At 47.9% G+C, this 26900-nt stretch overlaps 1 protein-coding gene across 2 annotated transcripts in view; it reads right to left on the bottom strand.

Moving 5' to 3' along the window:
• Fstl4 (follistatin like 4) overlaps positions 1 to 26900 on the bottom strand; it is a 466097-nt gene that overhangs the window by 32074 nt on the left and 407123 nt on the right. For both annotated transcript variants that reach the window (XM_029483851.1, XM_021176957.2), the window contains exons 7-8: positions 21934 to 22100; positions 6116 to 6236 (exon numbers count right to left, since the gene is read on the bottom strand). In XM_029483851.1, coding sequence (XP_029339711.1) covers positions 6116 to 6236; positions 21934 to 22100 — 288 coding nt within the window. The remainder of the gene's footprint in view (positions 1 to 6115; positions 6237 to 21933; positions 22101 to 26900) is intronic.

The raw sequence follows: 26900 nt of genomic DNA, 5'->3' as shown, positions 1-26900 counted from the left end.
ACCCATCCACCCATCCATCCACCCATCCATCCATCCATCCATCCACCCATCCATCCATCCATCCACCCATCCACCCATCCACCCATCCACCCATCCACCCATCCATCCATCCATCCATCCACCCATCCATCCATCTAACCATCCACCCATTCACCCATCCAGCAATCCAGCTTGCCTAGGCTGGTTGGTAAGCTCCAGGCCAGTGAGAGACTGTGTCTCAAAAATAATAAGGTGGGTGTCTTCACAGGAATGACCCCAAAGTTGACCTCTGGCTTCCAAACACAGGTGTACACACCCACACCCACAAACCTACCCACGCTCCATTTGTATCCATAGCACCAAGGCCATTTTCTTTGGAAAAAGTCTCTCGTTGCCAAGGTTTAGGCGGCATAAACATGTTCTTAAGTAAGAAGTCACCAAAGTACCAAGCTGGAGTAATAAGCAGATTTGAAGATGATTATTGTGTTTGGGGGATGAATCACTACTTGTCTGAACTGTGGGGAGGTCGAAGGTATTTTTAATTTAATGGATTAATCATCGATGTCTAAAGTTCTCGCTCCTTCCCATGAAAGCAATGCAGGGACTTTGCAGGAAGTTATAAATCATGTCAGTTTGGGGGCCTCCTTTCTGGAAGCCTGGGCTATAGGGAAGTTATACTAATAATTTGTGTATAGCTTTCTGGAAGGGTTCCTTTATGCAGCTAGGTTAGGCTGCCACAGAAATGGGAGGATCCCAGAAGGTGGTGGTAGCCCACTCTGTGTATGGGATCTCTGTTACCAAACAGCTTGAGAGCAGTGTGGCTCTAGTGGGATGCAACCTGGTTTTGGGTGGGGTAATTTTCTCTGGACCTCCATTTTCCCATCTGTATAATGAATGTACTGGAGGTCCTGCAAGTGGCCTCTAGCTTTGATCATTAATGTCTCTATGACTAAATGTGGCTTAAGATAAATCCAAGTCTCCCCCAAGTCTGCCTGTCCTGTATCCTGTATATTTCCAAAGCAACTTACTGCCAGACCTGGAAGGGATCAAACCAGACCTCCAACGGCACAGCTGGGGAGTTGTACCAAGCTCCACCCTAGCTGCCCAGGGCCATCTTTCATACCCTTGACTGGGGGAGGGGGAGATGGTGAAAATGACAGGCCGGGGCTGGTGAGATGGCTCAGTGGGTAAGAGCACCCAACTGCTCTTCCGAAGGTCCAGAGTTCAAATCCCAGCAACCACATGGTGGCTCACAACCATCCGCAACGAGATCTGGCGCCCTCTTCTGGAGTGTCTGAAGACAGCTACAGTGTACTTAGATATAATAAATAAATCTTAAAAAAAAAAAAAAGAAAAAAGAAAATGACAGGCCAATGTGACTACCCATATCCTCTCCTTCTTCAGAAGACTCTTAAGCAAGTCAGAGAGCTCTGAGAACCACCAGGACCCTCCTAGCCTTCTAGTGTCCTGCACAGGGGTTCCCTTCTTCAGCACTGTCTTAGTTAGGGTTTTACTGCTGTCAGATACCATGACCAAGGCAACTCTTATAAAGGACAACATTTAATTGGGGCTGGCTTACAGGTTCAGAGGTTAAATCCATTATCATCAAGGTGGGAGCATGGCAGCATCCAGGCATGCATGGTGCAGGAGTTGCTGAGAGTTCTACATCTTCATCTGAAGGCTGCTAGAAGGCTAGCTTCCAGGCAGTGAGGATGAGGGTCTTAAAGCCCACTCCCATAGTGACACACCTACTCCAACAAGGCCATACCTCTTCCAACAAGGCCACACCTCCAAATAGTGCCACTCCCTGGGCCAAACATATTCCAACCACTACATCCCACTCCCTGGCCTCCATAGGCTTGTTCAAACTTATGAGTCTATGGGGGCTATACCTAAATATAGCATAATGCAAAATACATTTAGTTTAACTTCAAAAGTTTCCATAGTCTACAGCAGTCTCAACAATGTTAAAAAGTCCAAAGTTCAAAGTCTCTTCTGTGATGTATCTAATCACTTAACTGTAACTCTCAAAGCAAGACAGAAACCAGCTGGGCAAACTCCAAACTCTGCATCTCAATGTCTGATGTCAAAGCGGTCTTCTGATCTCCAACTCCTTTTTTATTTTTGTTGACTTCAACAAACTTTTTTTCCCCCGGGGCTGGTTCTATTCCCTGTTAGCAGCTTCCCTCAGCAGGTATCCCATGACTCTGGCATCTTTAACATCTTTGGCTCTCCAAGGCAACTTTAACTTCACAGCTTCTTGTTTCAATGTCTGGGATCCACACCTGATCTGGGCTCTTCCAAGGGCTTAGGTGACTTCTCCAGTTCTGCCCTCTGTAGTACTCTAGGTTCTGGTTAACTCCACTCTACTGCTGCAACTGTTCTTGGTGATTATCCCATGGTCATGGTATGGGCATCTCAAATACTCTGGGGTCTTCTTCTGCAACTAGGCTTTACCAATAGTCTTTCATAGGCTCTCTTCATGGTGCCAAACCTCCACTTTTCTGCATGACCCCTTCAGGCCTGGCCATCAACTGCAACTAAGGCTGTACCTTCACCAATGAACTTCCATGGCCTCTCACAGTGTCAAGCCTCAGCTGCTCTTCATGATGCCTTCATGCCTTCAAAACCAGTACCACCTGGGTGACTCTTATACATTACCAAGCACAGCTGCAGCATGAGGTACACCCTTGGCTATCTTTGGAACACAGCTTCTTTGTGATCTCAGAAAACACTTCCCAGAAGGTATCACCTCAATAATGCTGGTCTCCGTAATCACTGATAATTTCTTAGCTCCAGCTAACCAGCATCAATTGTCCCAGTAGTCCCATATATTCTTGACTCTAAAGCCAGAGCCACATGGCTGAAGCTGCTGAGTTTTCTGCTTGCTAGGTCTGGAACATGCCACCCCACCCCACCCCCTTATTCTATTACTAGCTTTCTGTTTTCACCTCCCTTACTGCCTAAGCTTGGCTGTCCTGGAATTTGCTCTGTAGATTGATCCTGAACTCAGAGATTTACATGGCTCTGTCTCCTGAATGCTGGGATTAAAGGCATGTAGTACCACGGCTGGACTTAAGTTTTTTTTCACCTAGAACGTGCTCTGTCCCAGGCTTGCCTTGACCTCAGAGATCTGCTTGGTTTGTCTCCTGGGATTACATGTGTGTACCACCATGCCTGAGCCTAAGCTTTTCATGGCCACTGTTTCTCAAGATCTGGATCAAAAGATCTGTGTCTTTCATATCTGAATTGTAGTTCATTCCAGATTAAATATCCAAGTGAAAACAATAACCAAGTAATAATAACACTCAATATGATAGAACTGTTCCTTGTTCAACAACAAACATAGAAATAATAAGCTTAGCTGGGTGGGATCTTGTCACAAAGTCACCACCCCTTAATCTGTTTATCTCTTTGGACATAGGATTCAGTTCCATTTCACTTTCTCGTGTCCCTTTATTATTTGAACTATACATTTTATGTTTTTCCTTTCTAAACTTGCTACACTTGTTCAAAATGCTCTTCATGAGACTTAACCAGAGAACAGTCTTTGTTGGGCTTTTTTGAGACTTCCTTTGTCAATACAATGAATATAAATCTCTTTTCTTTAGCCTCAGGTAGACTCTTCGGACAAGGGCAAAAAACAGCCACAGTCTTCACTAAAATATAACGGAACAGACTCTCAGCCACATATTAAAATTCTTCTCCTCTGAAACCTCCAGAGCCAGGCTTCCACTGTTCAAATCACCCTCAGCAACAAAGTCTTCCATATTCTACTAGGATAGTCCATTAAGCCCCCTAAAAGCATTCCACTGCTTCCAAATCTAAAGTCCCCAAATCCACATTCTTCTAAACAAAAGCATAGTTAGGTCTATCACAGCGACACCCAGTCCCTGGTACCAATTTCTGTCTTGGTTTGGGTTTTACTGCTGTGAATAGACACTATGACCAAGGCAACTCTTATAAAGGACAACACTGCACTGTGGCTGGCTTACAGGTTCAGAAGTTAGAGTTGATTATCATCAAGGAGGGAGCATGGCAGCATCGAGGCAGATGTGGGGCTGGAGGTGCTGAGAGTTCTATATCTTCATCCAAAGGAAGCCAGGAGAAGATTGGCTTCCTGGCAGCTAGGATGAGGATCTTAAAGCCCATGACCACTGTGATACACCTACTCCAACAAGGCCACATCTCCTCCAGATAGTGCCATTCTCTGGGATAAACACATTCAAACCACTATAAATGCCAAGCCATAGCCCACAAAGATCTTTGTCCCCTACTTCTGGAAGATTCCTTTAGTGACCCAGTCCTCCTTCCTGGAAACTATGCAACATTAGGAGTCACTGAGCCCTCTGGGGAGCTGGGTGACACCTAGCTATGTGCACTAGGCTTGGAGACATAGGATGCAGAGCTCTTGCCCTCTGTTTCCTCAGGCTATGTAGTCCAGAGTCCCACAAATGCTTACTCTATACTCTACATCCAGATTATCGAAGAGCAGTACCATAGCATCCCAGTAGTCATTGGCCCAGGGTATTATCAAGTTTGTTTGTAGCTACCATCTGTGTGGGTGTGAGGTAAGGGCAAGTCACCCAGTTCTCAGAGTCCCAGTGTCCTTGTCTTGTAAGATAGGAATGGCACACAGTAGATATTCAGTAAATGTTCCCACTTTAATTATAGCTTTTAGCCCATCCTATCTTCCTTGTCTTTCCATATAGATTCCACTTGGTTCCTTCCAAGTCTGATATAACTTTAACCTTTGTAGTATTTTATAAACTTCCTGCCTTTTTCTGGGGTCAGCAGGCCATTATCATGTATTCCTTGGGGACAATAACAGGGTCTACTTCAGGCGTTGAGGGCATTGAGTGCTATATCAACTGCCTTCCGGAGTGCCAGGAACTATAACACCCTACAGGACCAGCCCAGGAGTCATCCAGCAGGCCATACAATGAAGTAGGAAGTGAATCACAAAGTGCCTAGCTCCCAGCATATTCTCCCGACTGTGTCAATGGCCCTTCCTTTAGCTAGGAGAGAACTCTCGAATCTCTCAACAATTAGGGCATGGTTCTGAGGACCATCAGGGTAAAGAGAGCAAGCTGAAGATGCCCAGCCTCCCCAGATGGCTTGCTGCTCACCCTGAATCCTTGAAGTCAGTGAAGGTGAATCTCAGGATGTCATCATTCTTGACACCTCATTCACTCTCTGCTGAGAGATGTCCCAAACACCTGCTGTCATTGAGGATTTGGGGTCAGAGTTGAAAACACCTCACTCTTCCCTGATGCCCCAGAGCCTGCTCCAGGCCCTCTGGGCAACAGCTGGGCTTCATGGGACAAGGTTAATTGCCCTGATGGTCCAGGATAGGAAAATGAGGCTTATTTTGATGGTGGGTGGGGCCAGGCTGAGATGACCAGCAGTGTGTCATAGAGGTAGGCTCTAACTCCAGAACGCAGTCAGTTATGTGGCCCCAGGCAAGTGGCAGGCTGTCTGCTTGAGAGTCTATGTACAGTGCTTATTTCAGGGCCAGATACAAATGCATCAGGTTCATAGACTCTGGCTTGGAGAACTGCTTGGTGGGGGTAGGGGTAGTGAAGAGAGGTTAGTTCTTTCCAGCTTTTAAGATGGCTGGCAACACTGGAACCTGAGTGAGTTTGAAGTTCCAAACCTGCCAATCTTCTCTGACAGCCTGAGAGGAGGAGGCTCAAGGGGCCCTGTGGGAGAAGGGCTGCTGAAAGGAGTAATGCCCCTTAGATGCACAGTGACGTGGTGTCACGTCACCTGTAAGAGCATTGGTGGCTTGGACGCAGGTTCTGCAATCCCTAGATCCAGAGATCAAGGGATCATGTTGCCTGTAGTCCATGCAGGCTCCACACTTCACAGTGGCCACTGGGGCCTCAGAGAAGCCCAGGGCAACTTGGCTGTGTGACTCACTCATCCCTAAGTCCCCTCCCCCAGCACTTGGATTCATTTCACCGGAGGAAGCCTTGGGTAAACCAGACCCAGTACTTTCTAAGCCTTTCCCTTCATCACAGCAGATGGGCTACGTATGCCTTTAACAAGACAAAATGCAAGAGAGCATGAGGTTTGCTCGGAGAGGCATGGAGGGTGCTTGGAGGGGACAACATGCATGGAGCCATTTACTAACCATTCACCTGCAGGACGTGGGTCTGGACCAGCTGCTCATGGCCCAAGGCGTGGCAGGTGTAGTTGCCCATGTGGACTGTGGTCACCTTGGTGATGTACAGGGAACCATCCTCGCCAAAGTCCTGTGGGGCAAAAGAATCATGATTCACTTCTCTGTGGAGCAGACTGGACAGCCGGTGAGTTAGTTTTCCAGGAAAGACACCCCCCTCCCTGGCACCTCCTCCTTTGTCACCTCCGTGACATCTTCCACCTCCAACTCCCTTTAGGTCCTGGAGATGCTGGCTTGTTTCACAGGAATCTTGCTCACCTGGTACAAGGCTTGATTCTGGAGGGAGGACCTTGTTGAGAGCAAGGGCTGACAAACCTTCTTAAAGGGCTAGGTAGGAACTATGTCAGCCTCCCCAGTCTTCTGGTTTCTGTCAACCCTTGACTCTGCCATGATAACATGATAATAGCCGAGAAGACATGCATATGAATGAGTGTGGCGTGTTTGGCGGCATCTACGGACTCCAGTTTGCTTAACCAGGGTTCAATTCCATCCAGATCCCAAGTGCATATGGGTAACTTATGGGGTCAGAATCACCCAAGGGAAGAGAGACAGACTGATAGGGACATCGAACAAATCAAACCAAAACAAGGCAGGGTGAGAGAGCAAGGCAGGATGAGACAGAGATAGACAGACAGGCAGGTAGGCACTTGCGTGCGCGCACATACACACACACATACACACACACACACACACACACGCACATACACACACACATACACACACACACACACACACTCACACACAGAGTGAGAACAAGAGCGAGAGCCAGGGAGAGAGAGAGCGCCAGCCATTCCCATGGTTTCCATAGGAAGTGACCCAGAGTCTCAGAGAGGTATGAAGAGGAGTTTAAGGCCATCCTCAGCTACATTGCACATTCAAGGCCAGTCTGGGATATAAGAACTCATATTTCAAAGGAGAGAGAGAAAGAGAAAAAAGATGCTTTTGGGCTAACTTAACTCAATGAGGGATGAGAGAAAGGCACAAAATAGTGACAGGAAGGTTGATAGTGAACATAGCTCCTGCTTTCCAAATTAGTAAAAAAAAAAAAGGCTCACCGTGCTCTCATCTTGGAGGCTTCTGGAACCCTGTACCCTGACTGTGAAACATCACTTTGCTTAAAAGAGCCCATTCTTACCATTCCGCAGAAGTCTCGGCCATAAAGAACACAGCAGATAGCTGACTTATCCTGTGTCACAACAGCCCTAAGGGCTCACCCCTGAGTTGCTGATGAAGAACTAAAGGCTGATCAATACTGAGATGACAGATTTCTGTCTGTTTCCTGAATCAGAATATAAGTGTATTGCTGGGAGGCCGGGTGCAGCCCCTTCCACGTGTGTGTGTGTGTGTGTGTGTGTGTGTGTGTGTGTGTGTTAGGGCACGTGTAGCTCATCATTAGGGGGAGCAGTGGGGAGAAAAACTCAGAGCTCCACATGGTCAGATGCAGGCAGACTCCACCCTAAGGCTCAGAGCCAGAGCCGCTTGCTGGGTCTAGTGCAGGGTTATTTGAGTCTCTTCCTTCCTTCCTTCCTTCCTTCCTTCCTTCCTTCCTTCCTTCCTTCCTTCCTTCCTTCCTTCTTTCTTTCTTTCTTTCTTTCTTTCTTTCTTTCTTTCTTTCTTTCTTTCTTTCTTTCTTTCTTTCTTCCTCCCTTCCTCTCTTCTTCCTCTCTTCTNCTCTCTCTCTCTTTCTCTCTCTCTCTCTCTCTCTTTCTTTCTTTCTTTCTTTCTTTCTTTCTTTCTTTCTTTCTTTCTTTCTTTCTTTTTTTGTTTTTCTAGACAGGGTTTCTTCTCTGTGTAGCCTTGGCTGTCCTGAAACTCACTCTGTAGACCAGACTGGCCTCAAACTCAGAAATCCGCCTGCCTCTGCCTCCCGAGTGCTGGGATTAAAGGCATGCGCCACCACACCCATTTGAGTTTTTCTTGACCCTCCTTGTCACAGTCTCATTAGAGTCCTTGAGGGTAACCTTAGGCTCCAGTGGTCCCTTCCTATGTCCCCACTTTGTCAGGGTTACTAGTTACCCATGTCACAGCATTTTGGAGGCTTAGAAGGTGTCTAGGTGAGGTGGCTGTCTAAAGTCAAACTCCCAGGGATCACCTGAGAGTGGTACCCCATTAACGTCAGCACACAGAATTTAAGAGGTTCCTCAAGTCAGGATCTGATATGTGTGCTAGCTCCCCACCATGCTCGATTGCCAGTGTTCTATATGTAGAGATAGTTAGCAGAGAAAATAGTCAGGAAAAAATGCTGCCTGTCCAGACTTGTCAACATTCCCTGAAGAGTATAACACATTAACTGTTGAGCTAGCCTCTCCAGCATGCCACACCACACACATTATGTAGGGATGGTTCAGGGGCGGGTATGTATAGGTCTGCAAATGCTGTCCCATTTTATATGAAGGACTTGAACATCTTAAATTTATATCACCTAGTTTTATCTTCTGGGAAAATGCCCAAACATACAGACACCCAGTCCCATGGGGTAGTCTGTAGGATCTATTTGAAAACACCTGCTCTCTCTTACAGCCTCTATCGTGACACCCTACACCCAGCCACCTTGGTCTCATCTGTGGAGCAGAGACCCCCCCTACCTGTCTTCCCTGCAGTGTGCTCACCCACATGGCTTCCCACAGAACAGGTTTTTTTTCAAGCAAATGCCAGAGGGCACACATCCTCACCTAGCCTGGAGGACAGTGACAATGCTGCCTTGGCCCTCCCATCGCTTCCCACTCTGCCCTTGTCTTAGGTGCCTGCCCATCCTTTACAGGATGACTGGAGTCTTCCACTTGCAGTCCCTGTCCTCTCCGTCCTTCCAAGGCTGTCACTTATCTCTATCTCCTCCAAGGGCGCTCACCTCTCACCCGACTGCCACTCCAACCCCTTCTTGTCTTCTCTGCATCACAATGCCTTGTTACTATGTTTGCCACCTGTGAAACCCACTCAAGCTGCACAAGGAGGAGGGGACACTTACAGACTCTGTGGTCCCTGCTGTGTCCCCAGAGCTGAAGCCAGCAGTTCACATTCTGTGGTGTTTATTACAGTCGCATTCTGGCTTTCTGGGAGGGAAGTCTGGGTGTCCCACTCTGGCCTACATATCTGATTGTTGATTAGCTGCGCAAGGTCAAAACGTGGGATCGGTCACAACAAAGTGGGTGGTAGAATGACAACTGGATTGGTCCTAAGTATTCGTGCATATGTACATTTGTGTACATGCAGATACATATAGGGGCAAGAGGTCCACACAGGGCAGCACCTAAGGATCTCTGCATTGGCTTGCAGCTTGCTGATGTGGCTGTGCTAGCTGGGCAGGGAACCCCAGGATCCTTCTGCCTCTTCCTTCCCAGCGCTGGGATGACAAACATACACTCCTCATGTGGCTTCACCCATGGGCTTCACCCATGGGCTCCAGGGGTTGAACTTAGGTCCTCATCAACCTTAGACACTTTACTGACTGAGCCATCTTCCCGTATAATCCTGTTCCCATGTCCTGCCTAACCCTTCTCTGTGGTGTAGCCCTCTGAGGGACTCAGTTCTTCTACATCCTCCAGGTCAGGGCTTATCCTTCTAGGATAGACTGGAGGTTTGTCTCAGGGCAGCAGCAGATAGAAATCCCTGTGCAGAACCCCAGACTGTTGACTGTGCACCCCTGAAAGGGTCTTTAGCCTCTGCCTGCTTTTCTTGCCTCTCAAGCACAAGTCCTTGTTTCCTGTAAGAGGAGCATACTCCTGGAGTAGTGAGCCAGTGTACCAGCCTGGAGGGAACCAGAGAGCTGGCCAGATGCTTCACAGCTCTTTTGTTAAGTACAGAGCACATTGTCGCCTGTGGTGTCAGCTCAGGGAGAGCCCGCCTCTGTAATAAATAAAATAATCTCTCTAGGCTAAAACAATAGACATCATATAATTACAGAACGGAATGCATATTGTTTTCTGGATATGAATACTGGCTGCAGAAATCAAATTACCTCATTGGATGTGAGAGAATTACTTTAAACATTGATTTATAAGAAGCTACATAAAACTAAGCCTGCAATCTTTCCTCTTCTGAACGCTTCCTGAGATGTGTCTGAATACTGCTATCAATGCTTCATTGCACCTCTGTAATTGTTTTTTTATGGATAGCTTTCTTCCTCTGATACATAGAAATGTATTAGCAAAATCAAAGTTCCTTCCAGAAATAAACAGATGCCAGATTAGACTATTCTTTGTATGGGTGCACATCCATTTTTGGGGGAAGAGACAATTTTACTTAAAGACATGATGTTTGTCTATTAAAAAGCGATTTTCTAAGTATTTGCCCTTATTAGAGAAAGTAATTAGATGAGACTTCGGTATTAAACAGTAGTTAAGCAGAGAGGAGGTGGGGGATGCTTCCATAGTGACACACTAGAGTCAGGAATAAGTAATGCCACAATGAGCCACCAAGGCTGAGTATCTGGTGACTCAGCACTAAACACGAGGACTCCAGGGTGACACTAAAGTTTAGCTTAACCATACTGTCAAAGTTACAAGCTGAAGCTCAGCTTGGAGACATTTACTCAGAACTTCCCAACCCTGCTCTTCCAAGAAGTGTCACTGAGGGGGCTGGAGAGATGACTCAGTGGTTAAAAGCACTGGCTGCTCTTCCAGAGGATCCAGGTTCAAGACCCACATAATAGCTCACCACCATCTCTAACTCCAGCTCCAGGAGATCTGACACTCTCTTCTGGCCTCCTGGGTACCAGACATGCACACAGTGCATACATATACATAAAGACAAAACACTACTAAACATACAAACCCAAAGAGAACCCCTGGCTCTCTTCGGGGAAGAGGGTATAAGCAGGGTTGTCTGATTCCACATTGGCTTGATTCTAGCTCCTAAAACATCACTCATCTTGTATCTTGCTAGTCAATATGTTCTCCACTGTGAGTGATGTGTGGTAGCCAATACTCAGAGACATAAGAATCACATATTTAGTGTCCAGACCAAATGGAGTTCCCATGCATGCATTGGTATAAACATACAGCATCCCTACAAACACATGTTTTGAACATGAAAAAGCCCTGAGCTCGAGCCCTAGCACTGCATGAACAGGGCATAGTATTGTATATCTATAATCCTGGCATGGCACTGGGATTATAGACAGGATCAAAAGTTCAAGTTCAAGGGGTGGGTTCATCATCAGTAGTTAAAGGCACTTAACCACACCTGATGATCTGAGTTGGATCCCTGGGACCTATATGGTGGAAGGAAAAAATCAACTCCTGCAAGTTATCCTCTCTCCTACACACACACACACACACACACACACACACACACACACACACACTCACCAACCTACCAGTTCTCTAGAGCTGGTCACTTATGTTGGGGTTGCCTATGTTGTCTTATTTCTCCCAGTTCCTCCAAGAGTAGAGCTGACACTCTACAGAGACCTGCCAAATCTGTCCTCTTGCTCAAGATCTGTTTAAAGGATCTTGCAACAACATTCTGGGTGGCCACTGAAGACTGAAGAGGGTAACTATGCAGTTGTAGGCACCCCAGGCTCCCAGGCTTGGGTTGTCCTGCCCATTTCAGGTTCAAGACCAGGAAAGGGGATCAGAGGTATGTAGAAGGCACCTCCTTCTGGAAGGAAAACTCCCAGCTTCTTTAAGACCTCGGGGTATGTGTGGTCACCGGGTGGCTTGAGTGACGACTCGCCCCTTGACTATGAGCTCAAAGAAGGTAGGTATCTCATATTTCTCCATCACTGTGTTGTCCTTGGTGAGCTGAGGAAGGAGTCATGCCCCATAACGAACTCTGGTATGACAGCTGACAGGAGGGAGGCGTGCACCTTAGCATGCTGTTCCTTATGGTATATGCCTGGAAGGAAGGCCATCAAGATTTTCCACCACTCTGGGATTGCAAGCTGGTACAACCACTCTGGAAATCAGTCTGGCGGTTCCTCAGAAAATTGGACATAGTACTACCAGAGGATCCAGCAATACCTCTCCTGGGCGTATATCCAGAAGATGTTCCAACCGGTAAGAAGGACACATGCTCCACTATGTTCATAGCAGCCCTATTTATAATAGCCAGAAGCTGGAAAGAACCCAGATGCCCCTCAACAGAGGAATGGATACAGAAAATGTGGTACATTTACACAATGGAGTACTACTCAGCTATTAAAAGGAATGAATTTATGAAATTCCTAGGCAAATGGATGGATCTGGAGGGCATCATTCTGAGTGAGGTAACATATTCACAAAGGAACTCACACAATATGTACTCACTGATAAGTGGATATTAGCCCAAAAACTTAGGATTCCCAAGATATAAGATACAATTTGTTAAACGCATGAAACTCAAGAAGAACGAAGACCAAAGTGTGGACACTGTGCCCCTTCTTGGAATTGGGAACAAAACACCCATGGAAAGAGTTACAGAGATAAAGTTTGGAGCTGTGAAGAAAGGATGGACCATCTAAAGACTGCCATATCCAGGGATCCATCCCATAATCAGCTTCCAAACGCTGACACCATTGCATACACTAGCAAGATTTTGCTGAAAGGACCCAGATATAGCTGTCTCTTGTGAGACAATGCCGGGGCCTAGCAAACACAGAAGTGGATGCTCACAGTCAGCTATTGGATGGATCACAGGGCCCCCAATGGAGGAGCTAGAGAAAGTACCCAAGGAGCTAAAGGGAACTGCAACCCCATAGGTGGATCATTATTATGAACTAACCAGTACCCCAGAGCTCTTGTCTCTAGCTGCATTTGTATCAAAAGATGGCCTAGTAGGCCATTACTGGAAAGAGAGGCCCATTGGACTTGCCAACTTTATATGCCCCAGTACAGGGGAATACCAGGGCCAAGGGGTGGGGGTGGGTGGGTGGGGGACTGGGGGGGGAGTGTATTGGGGACTTTTTGGATAGCATTGGAAATGTAATTGAGGAAATTACCTAATTAAAAAAAAAAGATTTTCCACCACTCAAAGAAACTGCTAACTCTTGCTCTCCTCTGTAGAAAGATGGCACCTAAGTCCCTAGAGTGTTCTTAGGAATCTTTGTTTATGTGGGATCTTCAGGCCAAGTGGGGACTATCTTGCTTCCTGAGGGGTTGCAGGCTAAACCAAAGTCATCTCCAGGGCAGATTATGATGAGGCTCCAGAAAGATCTCTGGACGCCAAGGACTGGCCACACTAGTGTATACTGATGATAGAAAACAGCTCATCTGGGGCTTCACTGGGAAGGGCCTCAGGAGGCAGCTTGCTTGAAACTCTCTGGATTCTCCTGATGACCTCTCCTGACAGATTTACTCCTGTATTTTCCATGCTGGAAACTGTCACCTTGGAGGCTTCCAGCTTCCAGTGGGTTCTGTGACTCCTTCTCGCAAATCACTGACCCTGAGGCTGGTTTAGGAACCCCAGAGTTAGGACTGGTTTTAGTAGTGTATGTGCATGCGTGTCTGTGTCACCTTAACTTGGTATAAAACTCACACAGGAGGTTCTGGCCCAGTTTCCTGGGTTCTGGAAAGCCATAAACAGGGGACACATGTGAACATCTGGGTGTATACATGTGCCTATGTCCCTGCCACTGGAGGCTCCTCAGAGATGTTGCTCTGAGCTTGCTTATTCTCAGAGAACAGACAATACTCCTCTGGTTGGAGTGCCATGAGGTATAACTGGCAGCTGTTGGGCCCTATGACCAGGTACCTGAGCCCCTAAGTGAGGCTTTGGATCTGTGGCTAATTGTCAGAGTGTACAAGGAATGTGAAGGGACTTGGGTATCACAATGTGCATGACAGCAAGGTATTCCTCCTCCAAGTGCACTTGGGTCACAAGTCCCCAGGTTAGGAAGGCTTAATGGGGTAATAGCCTCTGATTCCAACCTGTTCCATGATAGCCAACTACTGTCATTAGAACATTCCAAGATAACTTTTTTTTAATTACATTTTTTTTTTTTTTTGTAGGGACTAAGAGATTTTTGATCAGGATAGTCCCTCCTTGACCTGGTACTAAAAACTCTTACACACTGTTGGAAGGGGTTATAAACCAGTACAACCCATTTGGAAAAAGAGTTAGTAATAATATCTTTGCAAACTGAAAATGTCAGGGGGAGGGTCTCACTAAGTTGGTGAATGCTCGCCTAGCATCCATGAAGCCCTGGATTTGACCCCTTCCATTTCACAAACCAAGGGTAGTGGTATACGCTGGTCATCCCAGTAATCAGGAGGTGGAAGGAGGCAGGAAGATCAGATGTTCAAGGGTATTCTTAGCTACCTGAGCTATAGGATCGCCTAATTTACAACAAGCAAACCCTCTCCAAACTGAACATGTGCTTCTCCCAGAAAGTTCCCTTACAGCCTTGGGCAGATAGGAGAGCTGTGTATCTAGACGAGGGCTGCAGCATGGGCAGTGGACAAAGTCAACACAAAGTAATAATGAGACAACACTGAAGGTACTCTGGGTGGGGCACAGGGCAAGGCAGGCAGCTGTTCTGGTGTGGTCCTGGGGCTGCAGGCTCTGGAGAGCATCCTTTGGCTCCAACCTGCAGTGGCCAAGGAGGACACTGATCAGCCTCCTCCACTGGCTGGGCAGTGAGTCTGTGGGGAGTCCATGGGCTCTGCATGGAGGGTCTAGTCAGGTACTGAAGGCAGCACTGAGAGAGAGGAACAGGTGAACTGGAGGACTGTACCCAGGGATCCAATGCCAGAGGAGGCACTCGGGACAGTCGACCCACATGTCCACAAGTTGGCACACCGCAGACCTGAAACCTGGCTTCCATAACTACCCCTTTTCTTCTCTTTTTAATACAAGAGGTCTCACATGGCACAGGCTGGCTTCTGACTTGCAAACAGAAGACTTTCAACTTCTTATCTTCCTGCCTCTATTGCCTATGAGCTACGGTTACCACACCCTGTTTACGGAGTGCTGGGGATGGAACCCAGCGTTTGTGCATAACAAGACAAGCAGTCCATCCACCAACCCACATCCCCAGCCCATGGATCAATCTGGACAACACACCAATAGTGTGAATCTACCCAAAGATCAAACAAGGCAGGAGGTTTAGATGCCACCAGGGTCTGTGACCCAAGCTGGAAAGAACTGGCCCTGCCTTCAAGCACTGTTTTCCAAGAGTTTAAAACAAAATGTACCCAGGAGTTTAATGAGATGATCTTAATGCAGAATGACAGCTACTGTCTGCCGTGTGGCAAACAGCTCTCCATGCTAATCAAACGCCTCGCATCACGCCACAGTGCATTCATGACTGCTTCATACAAAGACAATAAAAATGAAATGAGTCATGAGTTCCTAAATCATTTTCTTTTTGGTCTTTTTTCTTTTTTAAATAACTCACTTCCAAAGAAACATTTGGAGAGAGCAAGCACATGCCTCATTAGAAATATTTGTTCTCAGTTTTACACAGTTTAGCCATGGGGGAACGGGAACCTTTTAACAGACTCTTCAAACAATGGCACAGATACTTGCTTCTAGTGGGCTTTGTGTCGTTGCTTTTATCACTGACTCTGCCTGCCAACAGTTGAAAGCCCCAAATAGTGAGCTTCAGTTAAAATAAAAGAAAAAGAAAAGAAGAAGGAAAAAAAAACCCACAGAAACCTCCAACCTAACAACTGAATAAAGACTGGATCTTTTACGTTATTTGAAATATACTGAGCGTGTGATAAGTCTTTAAAATCTTTAAAAGACATTTATTTATTTCACAGCAAGTATATGTGTATGCGGGTGTGTGCACTGTAGCACAGTCAGCTGTGTGTATGCAGGCCTGTACACTGTAACACAGGCATATGCATGGATGCAGGTGTGTGTACCACAGTGTGTGTGTGTTGGTGTGCACATAGGTGAGTGCAGGTGTGAAGGGCAGAGGATAACTTGAGAGTCTTGGTTATCTCCGCCTAGCACGTGGTTGCAATGATTCACCATGCTTGGCAGCAAGCCCCTGTCTTTACCCACTGAGGCACCTTGCTATCCCATATCGCCCCTCTCCTCACTTTTTTTCTTTTTTAAAGAGAAGAATCTAAGAGAGACAGGGAATGTAGTTCAGTGGTACAGTACTTGCTAAGCATGCACAAGGTCCTGGGTTTGGTCCTTAGATACACACACACACACACACACACACACACACACACACACACACTTAGACTTTTTTTTCCTCCCGGGAATGTCCTCACTGGGGCCAGAGGGAAGTAGCTAATAAGTCAGAGCCTCATATCTGACCTCACAGCCTAATGGATGCAGCTGGCGGACCTCAGGACCTTAAGCAGGTTGGGAGGGGGGCAGCCAGAGGCAGCCCCAGGGCATGGCAATGCCAGACACTAAGTATTATGTCCTATTACTAAACCCAAAGAGTGCCACTGGGTGGCAGACTGGCTACAGGCCCCCAGGAAGCTCCTCTGAGTGTTTTAACCCCTCCCACCTTATGCAGTACTGAGGAGGGATGCAGATGCTGCGAAGAGACCAGTCCGGTACTTGCTACCACAAGGCAGGAGCAGCTGGGAGTCCATAGGAAAAATAGCACCAACACTCAGTGATTCTGCTGATCTGGTACCATCTGCAGCTTTAGGGATGCCCTGTCCCTGTTCTGTCCCCTCATTGGGCAGGTGCCATGACCCTTTGGGTGACAGGGAGAATGAAGAAGTCATGGGGTAAAGGACACATGACCCTATTCAGGCAATGACACACAGTCTGGGTTCAGGGCGTCCCTCACTCAGACTGGAGTGCTTAGAGAACCAGAAGACTGTGGTCCAGAGTGGGTTTGTATGCTTGCTTTGTGCAGACAGTGAGGCAGCATCCAACCCCCTGCCTCCGGATGCCCAGCATGGGACTAGGGGGTAACATATACAGCTAGCTGCCTTTGACATGGACCGGGCTTAGCCCCAAAGCCTGGCTCTGGGCTTGAGGAGATGGGAGGGTGCAGGACAAACTAGCCAGGGAAGGGTGAGACATGGTTCTTGTGATCTAGGCAAAAAATCAAAATGGCGGGATACACACACACACACACACACACTTAGACACACATCCCAGAGTCCAAAGTGGCTTCTTTATCACTGAGCTGTGTGGCCCTCAGGATTGGCAGACCCTGCAGGGCTCAACCTCCCCACTTTCTAATGGGACGCTAAAATGGTAGACATCTTTCTGTTCCCTAAGATATCCTTATGTCTGGGCACAGCAACTCCCTCCAGGATGAATATGCTATCATGGGCTCTGGCTGCTGGGAGACACCTGTTACTGGCATTATATGAGTGACATAGAGTTTCTGGGTCACTTGGATAGAACAGAGATAGGAAGCTCTGGCTGCAGGCTTCTGATGTTCACAGTGGGATAGCCTGTGGGGGCATCATGGCATGGGCTGGTGGTGGGGGTGGATGTGGGAGTGGGTGTGGGGATCAAGGTCTCCTCTTCTTCCTCTCCCGGACAGTTAGTGTGAACACACTCTCTGGGGGCAGCCTGACTGCAGAAGACAGCTTCTGGGTCAGTGACAGTAGCCGTAGGTCCCTGAGGGTTGAGGTGAGTGGAGCTCGGGGCCAGATCTGAGACAGGAGAAAGATAGCTATTTCAGTAAAGAAACCAATAGGTGATCTGGAAGTAACTCAAGTGCAGGCCAAATGTCACTGGCTCCAGGGACCTTGGGTTGGAGCGGAAACCATCACTTCCCCTTCGAGAGGGAGGCACACTGTAACCTGGGAACCTCTTGCAAGGGCTGCTGTAGCTGGCACTCTGGCCTGCTGCTTCTTCAGGGTGTGGCACGCCTTCTTTTAGGGTTGTCTGCTCTTATAAGCTGCTTGGGGTGAAGCTATATACATATGAGGTACTGGTGTGGGCAGTACTTCAGCAGAGGCCCTGAAGGGTCCAGGTTGGACTTTCTGACAAGGTGAAAGTCCTATCAATGGAGCCGTAGCCACATGGAGGAGAATCACGGTAGCCACTCGGAATGTGTCCTGGGTGAACTTAGAGAGGCCCATGTTACCTGGGACTCTACTTAGAGACACGTTCAAGTTTAGGTTGGAAAGTCTCTGGTCCTGTGAAACGGCTGCATTTGGTCACATTACTCTGTGGCCAAAACCCAGTAGCTCCCCTGAGTCTATGGGGAGCTAACATTAAGGCTGCTAACATTAACATTCCAGGCCTTGTGGGGGTCTCTCCACAGCTGGGGCCCTTTCTACTACTCTCTCTTGCTTTTCCTGGTTGCAGGAAGCTCCATTCAGGGCCGTTCCTTTCTGCAGTCCTTCCAACAGGTGTTCATAGAAGTCCTGGCCCTTCCAGTGTGCCGGGGACAGCATCTTTGCTCTGCTCTGGGCCCCAGCACGGGGCTTTTGCGGCTCACTGGCACTTTGTAAGCAAATCAATGTTAAAATGATGACTGGCAGGCAGGGTGTGGTGCTCTCTGCAGAACACAGGCGGCTCATCGCTCGCCTCCGGGCTAGAGAGGAGCATTGACTTTCTGATCAAATATTATTCTGATGCGCAAGGCATCTTTGATGTTTGCAAGTCAGAAAAGTTTAATTACATGTGTCATTAGGATGGCATTCTCTAATAGCTCTGTGACTGAATTCATTAACAGAATCCTTAACAGATAAGACAAGACAAATTAATATTTTGTTGCCCATGAAAGCGTCTCATTAAGAGAGTAGTGGAAAAGTGATTAATATTTTCTTGCCAATCAAGATGTCTCATACAAATGACAAAGGAAGGAGCCCCACACCTTTTTGTGTCTTCTAATCTCTCTGCGTTGGGTTTGGAAGGCTGATCCGCTCCCTTGGTTGGAAGCCATGTTGGGTACCAGGCATGAATCACAACTCTGTTGGTTGTATTTCAGCATTCACAGTGGCGGGGGCAGTGAATGCTGAGATAGATGGCTGAGAGGCTCTGAAAACCCTGAGAACCTTAGAGTCTTTGGTCCTCGCTGGCTGTTCTCCCCTGGCCAACTCTTGTTTCATAAATGCCCCAGGCCTTCTAAGGATCTGGCTGTTGCTCCCTTTGGCCTGACTTTGGTCCCCTCCTTCCTTTCCTGAGAGGGAGGGAGAGGCTGCTGCAAACCCTTCTGGGTATCAGGTACTGATCTGGGTGTTTCCCACACATGGTCAACTTAATATTAATAATGTTATTATTAATAATAATGAATAATGAAAATGAAGGTGATAATGATGTTCATAGAGTTGTCTCTGCTGAGAACATTCCATGCATCTCGTCTCTGTAAATCTATAAGGGACGTACCATCTCTCATTTAGCTCCATATCACAGATGAGGAACCCTGAGACTTACAAAGGTCAGGGGCCCTTTGCAAGGCCACTCAATTAAGTGATAAGCTGAGACTCAAACCTAGGTCCCTTTGAGCCCACAGCCTACGTTCTTCATTAGTAGGTGGTGCTCCCCTCTCCCTGATGTAGAGGAGACAACCACTGTGGGCATTGTGTGAGTGCACTTGCATGTAGTGAGGACCCCCGTGGAGCAGGTGCCGCCTGTTTGCAGGCTACCAACTCAACCATGAGCAAGTGTTTCTGGGGAGGTAACGAGGGACCATTAATCTCTGGTTGCACCCACAATTATCCAAATTGCTAACCTGATTTGAAAAGGAGAAATGCAATCGAGTTGGTGCTGGAGGCATGTTTGAGTAATTTAATTAACTGATGGCAAGTGCACTAAGGAGCGTTTGCCTCTGCTTTTATTTCTGATGTGTTTAAATAGAGCACCAAGCAACGCTCGGGAGGTTAGTCAGTCACCAGTGGCCCCGGCTTAGCGAGGAGGAGACAGTCACAGCGGCCAAAGTCATTTGTGAATGGATGCTAATTATGAGAGGTGCTGTATACACAAGCTCACATATTCAACACACACACACACACACACACACACACACACACACACACACACACACACACACACACGACACTGAATTTTCTTGCTATGATCTCAGGAAAAGCCTGGCCATCTTGGATCCAGAGGATGAAGGGATCAAGGATTCTACTCATTGAGTGTCTACCAGGCACCCACCAGGGCAGTGCTTCACCGACACTCAGAGATGGAGGAGAGAGGATACTGGCTGTCCTCATCACATAGGGGAAACCTCAGGGAAATAACCCTGCCTGGTGTGACAAGATGGTTGAGGACATTCCTTAGCCGGATCTGCCAGCTTAGAAACTCCAGAGTGGTCACCCTTTTCTAGCTGTTTCTCCTACGAGCTGCAGGTTTTACCCAGAGGGGCCCAGAGTCTTGACTCTCCACTCTAATGGCACCTATTCTTTGGGCTGGACCTCTTACACCATGATAGACTCAGCACTGAAGGATCTTCAGATCATGGGGTTAGCTGACATCTTGAGGCTGGCTGCACTGTTGACCACAGTCTCTGCTTGTGTTTGCATGTCCCCAGGGACAGGAGGCTTACTCTGCCATGAGACAGACTCAATGGCAGCGATGGCAAACCATCTCATGAGCTCAGATCAGCCTCTTTTGTGGTCACATGGTTCAGGTCAGGTCCCTCTCTTCCCCACCCCCATTCTACTTCCTTATAGATCTGACCATTCATCCCGTGAATCTTCCTTTTCTGACACAAGCATCCTATTGTGGACCCACTGTTCTGTCTTGAGTCAAGAAGACCAGGGCAGTCTCCTCTGCTTGAAAACTGTACTCCTCTTATTTTAGCCCAAGACCCACAGCTACCCCAGCATCTCCCCAACATGGGTAGCATTGCTGATGTCTGGGTCGCCACATCAACCCTCTGCCAAAGCTAGACCATTTGATATATTAGACCACACCTTCTTGAAGTTCAGTTCAAGGGATGGGCTTCCCAGGTTGCTTTCTTAGAGATACATTTACCAGGGACCAGCAGGCCCAGGGATTCCTCAAAATCACAAAGCACTGGTTCTTCAGGGTGCAGAAGTATTCCTATTGGTCACACCATGTGAACTCACCCACCTGCTCTCTTCTGATGAGGAATGTGTATGTGAGTATGTATGGTGTGTTCTGTGCTGTGTTGTGTTGTGTTTTGTTGTGTTGTGTGTATGGTGTATGTGTGCATGATGTATGGGTTTTGTGTGTGTCATGTAGTGATGTGTGTATGTCTCTGTGTGCCTGTGTGTGGTATGTGTATATGTGTGCATGTGTGTGAATGTTGGGTGTATGGGTTTATATGTACAGAAGCTCTCACAGTTGGCATCAGTTTGTAAATGCCTTTGGACACTGTGATTGGTTCCATGCTAAGCCAGGGCTACTCGTGACTGAATAACCTACATGTCTGTCTGGGGAAGAGAGGTAGCTTGAAGGTCTTTGAATCTGCATGTACTTACCCCACGAAGATCCTCAAAGCAAGCTTCCTCTGGCCTCACTTGTCACCTCCCACCTCATCTGTCACATACCTTCCCTTCAGCCAGTCACCCTGCTCACTTTTGCCTTCTATAGGGACCACCCTTCTGCCCATCTAGTAGAGAGACGGAGTCCCCTCCTTGTAACTACATCTCTCTCTGGCTCTGAAGCCTTCTGCCTGGCTGTGCTCTCTGGCAGCTTATGACCCATTCCTGTGAGGGATGAGAGTGCGCTCACACAGAATATTCCTCTCCAGATACCAGGCTTAGGGCCTTTGGTAAAACAGGGCCCGGGCCATGTGCCTCCCAGTCAATATCCCCTGTGACTACATATGACTATCATCGGGATGGTAACTGTCATTCATCGCATCCTTTTCATTCAGGGACTCTAAAGCTCTCAGGCTGAGTATGGACCTATTAAAAGAAAGCCCTCTGCCACTACTGCCACATGGTGCCCCACACGTTGGCATCCCCAGGACATACTCGGACATACATACTTACATTGATGTCTTCCAGGCCTAGGAAGCTCAGAGTGAGCCCATTGCGTTTCCAGATGATTGGTGGCCTCAGGTCTCCACGAATAGCACAGGTCAGCACTGTGCTCAGGCCCACGGTCACGGTGGTCACACTGACCTTGTCCTCAGGGGCGAGGCTCAGCTGAATCACCTCTGTAGAAGGACAGGAGAGAGTGGTCAGAGGCAGACACAGAGGTCAAATCCCAACTCTAGGTAAGCAGTTATGGATTCACTCAAGGGCAGGGCCAAAGGAAGCTTTGGGTCCCCCAGAAATGGTTTATAATGTGCCAGCTAAATACACTGATAGACATCCTCGCTGGGTGATCAGTTACAATGATGTCTAATATCAGAAAGGTCCCATGTGTCAAAGCCAGTCAGGAACCTGGAACATCTGGGCCACGGGTGCGTGAGTGGACTTGAAAACACCGGTTGCCAGGGCCCATAAGGTACACCCAGCAGAGAAATCACACAGCCAGTTGTGGGGTATGCTGCCTGGAGGGCTCTGGCTTAATGAAGTTGGAACCTGCTAGGTACGGTCAAGGTCTGTTGGTGAGCCGACAGGTATGTCGTCCATCTGGGGGTAGCTTTAAAGGTTGCGCTGTCTGAGGTCTGGAGAACGAACTGGCTGACCTTTGAAAGTCTGTTTCTGTCTGAAGATTCACTGAGCTTGGATTTGGATTTCTGTTCTGTGACGATGCACTGGGGCCTTTCATTATGCATGTATGTATGTATTTATTTATTTATTTATTTTTCTCAGTGTACTTCAGGCAGGTCAAATTATGAATCCTTGTCATTTTTGCTTGCTAACTGGCATGGAGACTGGTCACTCTTTAGGCAAACATAGAAGGATGCAAAATATTTCCACCCCCTCAGGCTTTCTGAAACTCTTAGGATTTATGAAAAATTAATCGAATCCAGGCTGCTCAGTGCAAACACGGGACTAGGCTAAGGTGGAGGGAATCTAACAGGTGTCCCCTGCTCTTTCTCTATGTCCTCTCAGGAGCCAGGGAGGCAGGTTGGCTCCGGGATGGGTATGTGTGTCTGTATACAGTCTAAAGTGCTGGCAAAACTGTAAGGTGCTATGCTATCTCGCTATGCCGTTGTATCGGTACATACATCCCCTGACGGATATATCCTTCAAAGTGTTGGAAACAAAGCATAAACTGGGAACTGAGCTCTGTGGGATGCTGGGAGCCAGGAGCTGGAGTGGCAGCACCTTGGGCTGTGCATCTGGGCAGCATGCTCTCTTGCCAGGATTTGGGGGAAGGGAGCAGGACAGAAAAGAGGCGCAGGCTTAGCATTGAAGTGTGTGAGTTGCAAGCAGGTGCCTCACGTCAGATCTGCAGCAGCTACATCCCTTCCTTGCCACTTAGCAGCCCTGCCCTGGGCCTGCAAAGACAATCAAGCTGTACACAAGGCGTTCCCTCGGCGTGTGTTGGATGGATGGGTGAACAACAGAGAAAATGAAAATAAAGGAGCTCAAGAGCCGAGGGGCCGGCGGGGAGGGGCGGTCACTCCGAGGAAAAATGTGACTGGAGTGAAGGAGCCAGTGCGAGGAGAGATAAGCACCAGGTGATGGATGCGGACGCAGGCGGCATAATATTTTACAAACATTATAGCAGTGCATTTCAAGTTTCCTCTTAAATCACGGTCTGCCTGTTGCCCTCCCACCTCCAGGCCATGAGTGTTACTGCTCAGGGTAGGGAAAGAGAGGGTGCAGACTGTGCGGCAAGACCAAGAACCTGGCTTTGCAGACTTGGAGGATGGGGAGGAGGGTGTGATAGGAAGGGGTGAGGAAGGGAGGGAAGGAGGCAGGAGAGAAGGAGAGAGGGAGAGAGAGGGAAGAGAGAGGGGGGAGAGAAAGAGGGAGAGAGAAAAAAGGAAGAGAGAAAAGGAGGAAAGGAAGAAAGGAGAGAGACACAGAGAGACACAGAGAGATACAGAGAGACACACACAGAGACAGACAGACAGACACACAGAGAGAGACAGATAGAGAGACAGACAGACACACAGAGATAGGCAGACAAAGAGGCAGAGAGAGACAGAGAGACAGATAGAGACAGACATACAGAGAGACACAGATAGACACACAGAGACAGACAGACACATACAGAGAGAGAGACAGACAGACACAGACAGACAGGCAGACAGACACATACAGAGAGAGACAGATAGACACAGACAGATAGGCAGACACACACACACACACACACACACACACACACACACACAGAGAGAGAGAGAGAGAGAGAGAGAGAGAGAGAGAGAGAGAGAGAGAGAGAGAATGAATGAGAATGAAAATCTGATGGAACTATTGTGCAGATCCTACTGAGCTCTGGGGTCCTTGGGGCTCAGGTGCCAGGGTTCTCAGCTGGAGAAAGGAGCTCTTCCTCATTGGATGGCCACTGTGCTCTGGGAGCAAGAAGATGGAGGCAATGGTGCTTTTGCCCCGGGGAACTATGGGAGTAAGAAGTCTCCCAGGTATATAGAGGAAGGGATCCTGAGGGACTTTGAAAGATACTGCACACTCCTATAGCAGTCTGCTCCCAACATCCTGTGAGCTGGATCAAAGCCTGAAGATGTGCTAGTGGCCTAGAGTTGTGGGAGCCTTGGCTTGGATGGGGGCAGGGCTGACCTTTGTAGCCTGGAGGTCCCTCTGGTTAGAACTAGGGGGAGCAGGAGAGAGGCCAGGCTTCTTCCCTGGAAGCCAGCCTGGAGGGCGGCTGGGACGAAGCTGCACACAGAAGCTCTCTGTTTATACCCGGAACATCCATGCCTATGGACTGTGTGGAATGGTAGGCATGAGCCAGGCTTACCAATGGAGGGATTTTCAGTTGTATCTTTCTCAGTGCCTCAGGAGAAGAAGTGAGGCTAGGCACTAAAGAGATCACCACTCTCTGCATCAACCTCCATCAAGACTAGAAAGATGGGCCAAGCGATCATTACAGAGTTTGCAGGAGACAAGGCTTCTCCTGGTCCCTCGAGCTCCACTTCTCTGCTGTGATTTCCCCAGATGCCTGCATCACATCCCTAGGTAACTAGCACACAGTGGTGCCCCTCTGTTTAGACCTCTGTGGACTCTTGTGAGTATAGTGGACATCCTTGAGGCTTCTGTGAGGCCTTCCAAGATAAGGAGGGGCCTGGGAATCTTAAGTGAGGCAGTGCAAAGCAGAGGATGAGAGGCAGGCAATCTGATGGTTAGAACTATCAGATTAGAGCTCTGATGGGTTAGAGCTCTGGACGGCCAGTACTGACTTTCATGTAGGATAGGGCTCCAACAAGAACTCTAGAATCCCCTTCTTTTTGGGACCCCCAGGGCCCCAACTTCCACAAAAGGTCTGGTAGAGCCTAGAACATAGGACCAAATACAAACAAGGCAAACATCTTGGGGTCAGGGCAGTGGGAACCTTCTGTGACCCTCTTGGCTCAGTGGCTGGGTGATGGATGCATCTTTGTCGGTTGAGGTCCTCATCATTTGTATGTATGAAGACATAGACTTTGTGCAGGAAAAACTCGTGCAAAATTAGAATGCGCAAGTACCCGCAAAACCATCGTAATTCTGCTCCTGTCAGCTACACAAATATTAACCAAACAGCAAATATTTGGATCATTTAAAGTTTAATTAAATGAATGTTTTATTGGATTTAATTCGTGTCAATATTCCCCAGCTCCTTTTAAAATTCTAAAGAGATTTATGGTTACTGAGCCTTCCTCTCCCACCCTGGTTTCTTTATTTACTGTTCAGCAGGCTTTCCCTGGCAGCCCCTGCTTCCAGGATAAGTGAGAAGACCAGGCAAGTTAGCATTCTGGGATAAACTTGGGGGTGGGAGCAGTCAGGAGCTGGGGTTCAAGTGGACAGGACAGGACCCCTTATCTCTGAACCTGGCTCAACTTCTGAGAAGTGGGCAGGTTCCTTCCTTTCCTTAGTCTTCAATGTACATATCAATGAAATGAAAAAATTTGGCTAGGAAGCCAAGGGGCTCACTGTCAGTTATTTTTCTCATTGTGAATAAATATGGACAAGAAACTGCTTGTGGTGGTTTGAATACGCTTGGCCCAGGGCGTGGCATTATTAGGAGGTGTGGCCTTGTTGGAGGAAGTATGTCACTGTGGTGGTGGGCAATGAGACCCTCCTCCTAGCAACCGGGAAGACAGCAGTCTTCTGTTTGCCTTTGGAACAAGATGTAGAACAAGATGTAGAACAGCTCTGAGTAGACAGCGCCTCCAGCGCCAAGTCTGCCTAGATGCTGCCATGCTTCCTGCCTTCATGATAATGGACTGAACCTCTGAACCTGTAAGCTAGCTCTAATTAAATGTCCTTTATAAGAGTTGCCTTGGTCATAGTGTTGCTTATAGCTGTAAAACACAAACTAAGACACTGCTTAAGGTGGGAGGCTTTATTTTTGCTTATGGTTTGAGAAGGGATGTAGCCCACCATGCTGGGAAAAAGCTCTGTAGCGGAAAGCACTGGATACATTGTGTGTGAAAGCACTGGATACATTGTGTCTGGAAGCAGGAAGCAGAGAGAGACAAATTCTGATGCTCAGCTTGTGGTCTCTTTTTCTCCCCCACTCTGGGGACCTCCCCCATTCTGGGGACATATTCCCCCCCCCCCTGCTGATGGGGAGTTGCTCACATTCCTCATTGCTCATAATGTGGTGGTCTGAATGAGAAGCAGCTCCCATTGGCTAGGTAGGGGCTTTGAATACTTGGTTCTCAGTAGGTGGTGCTATTTGAGGAAGTTTAGGTGGTGCATCTTTGCTGGAAGTACATCACCAGGGATGGGATCTGAGATCCAGTACCCTGGCCCTGCTCTTAGTTTGCTCTGTACTTTATGCTTGAGTTTGGAGCCAAGAGCTCTCAGCTCACTGCCATGCCTCCCCACCATGGTGGACTGATATCCCTCTGGAACCGTAGGCCAAAATAAACTCTTTCTTCCATAAGTTGCTTTTG

Source organism: Mus caroli, chromosome 11, assembly GCF_900094665.2.
Source record: "Mus caroli chromosome 11, CAROLI_EIJ_v1.1, whole genome shotgun sequence".
Classification (NCBI taxonomy): domain Eukaryota; kingdom Metazoa; phylum Chordata; class Mammalia; order Rodentia; family Muridae; genus Mus; species Mus caroli.
This window is presented reverse-complemented; position numbering and strand designations above follow the sequence as displayed.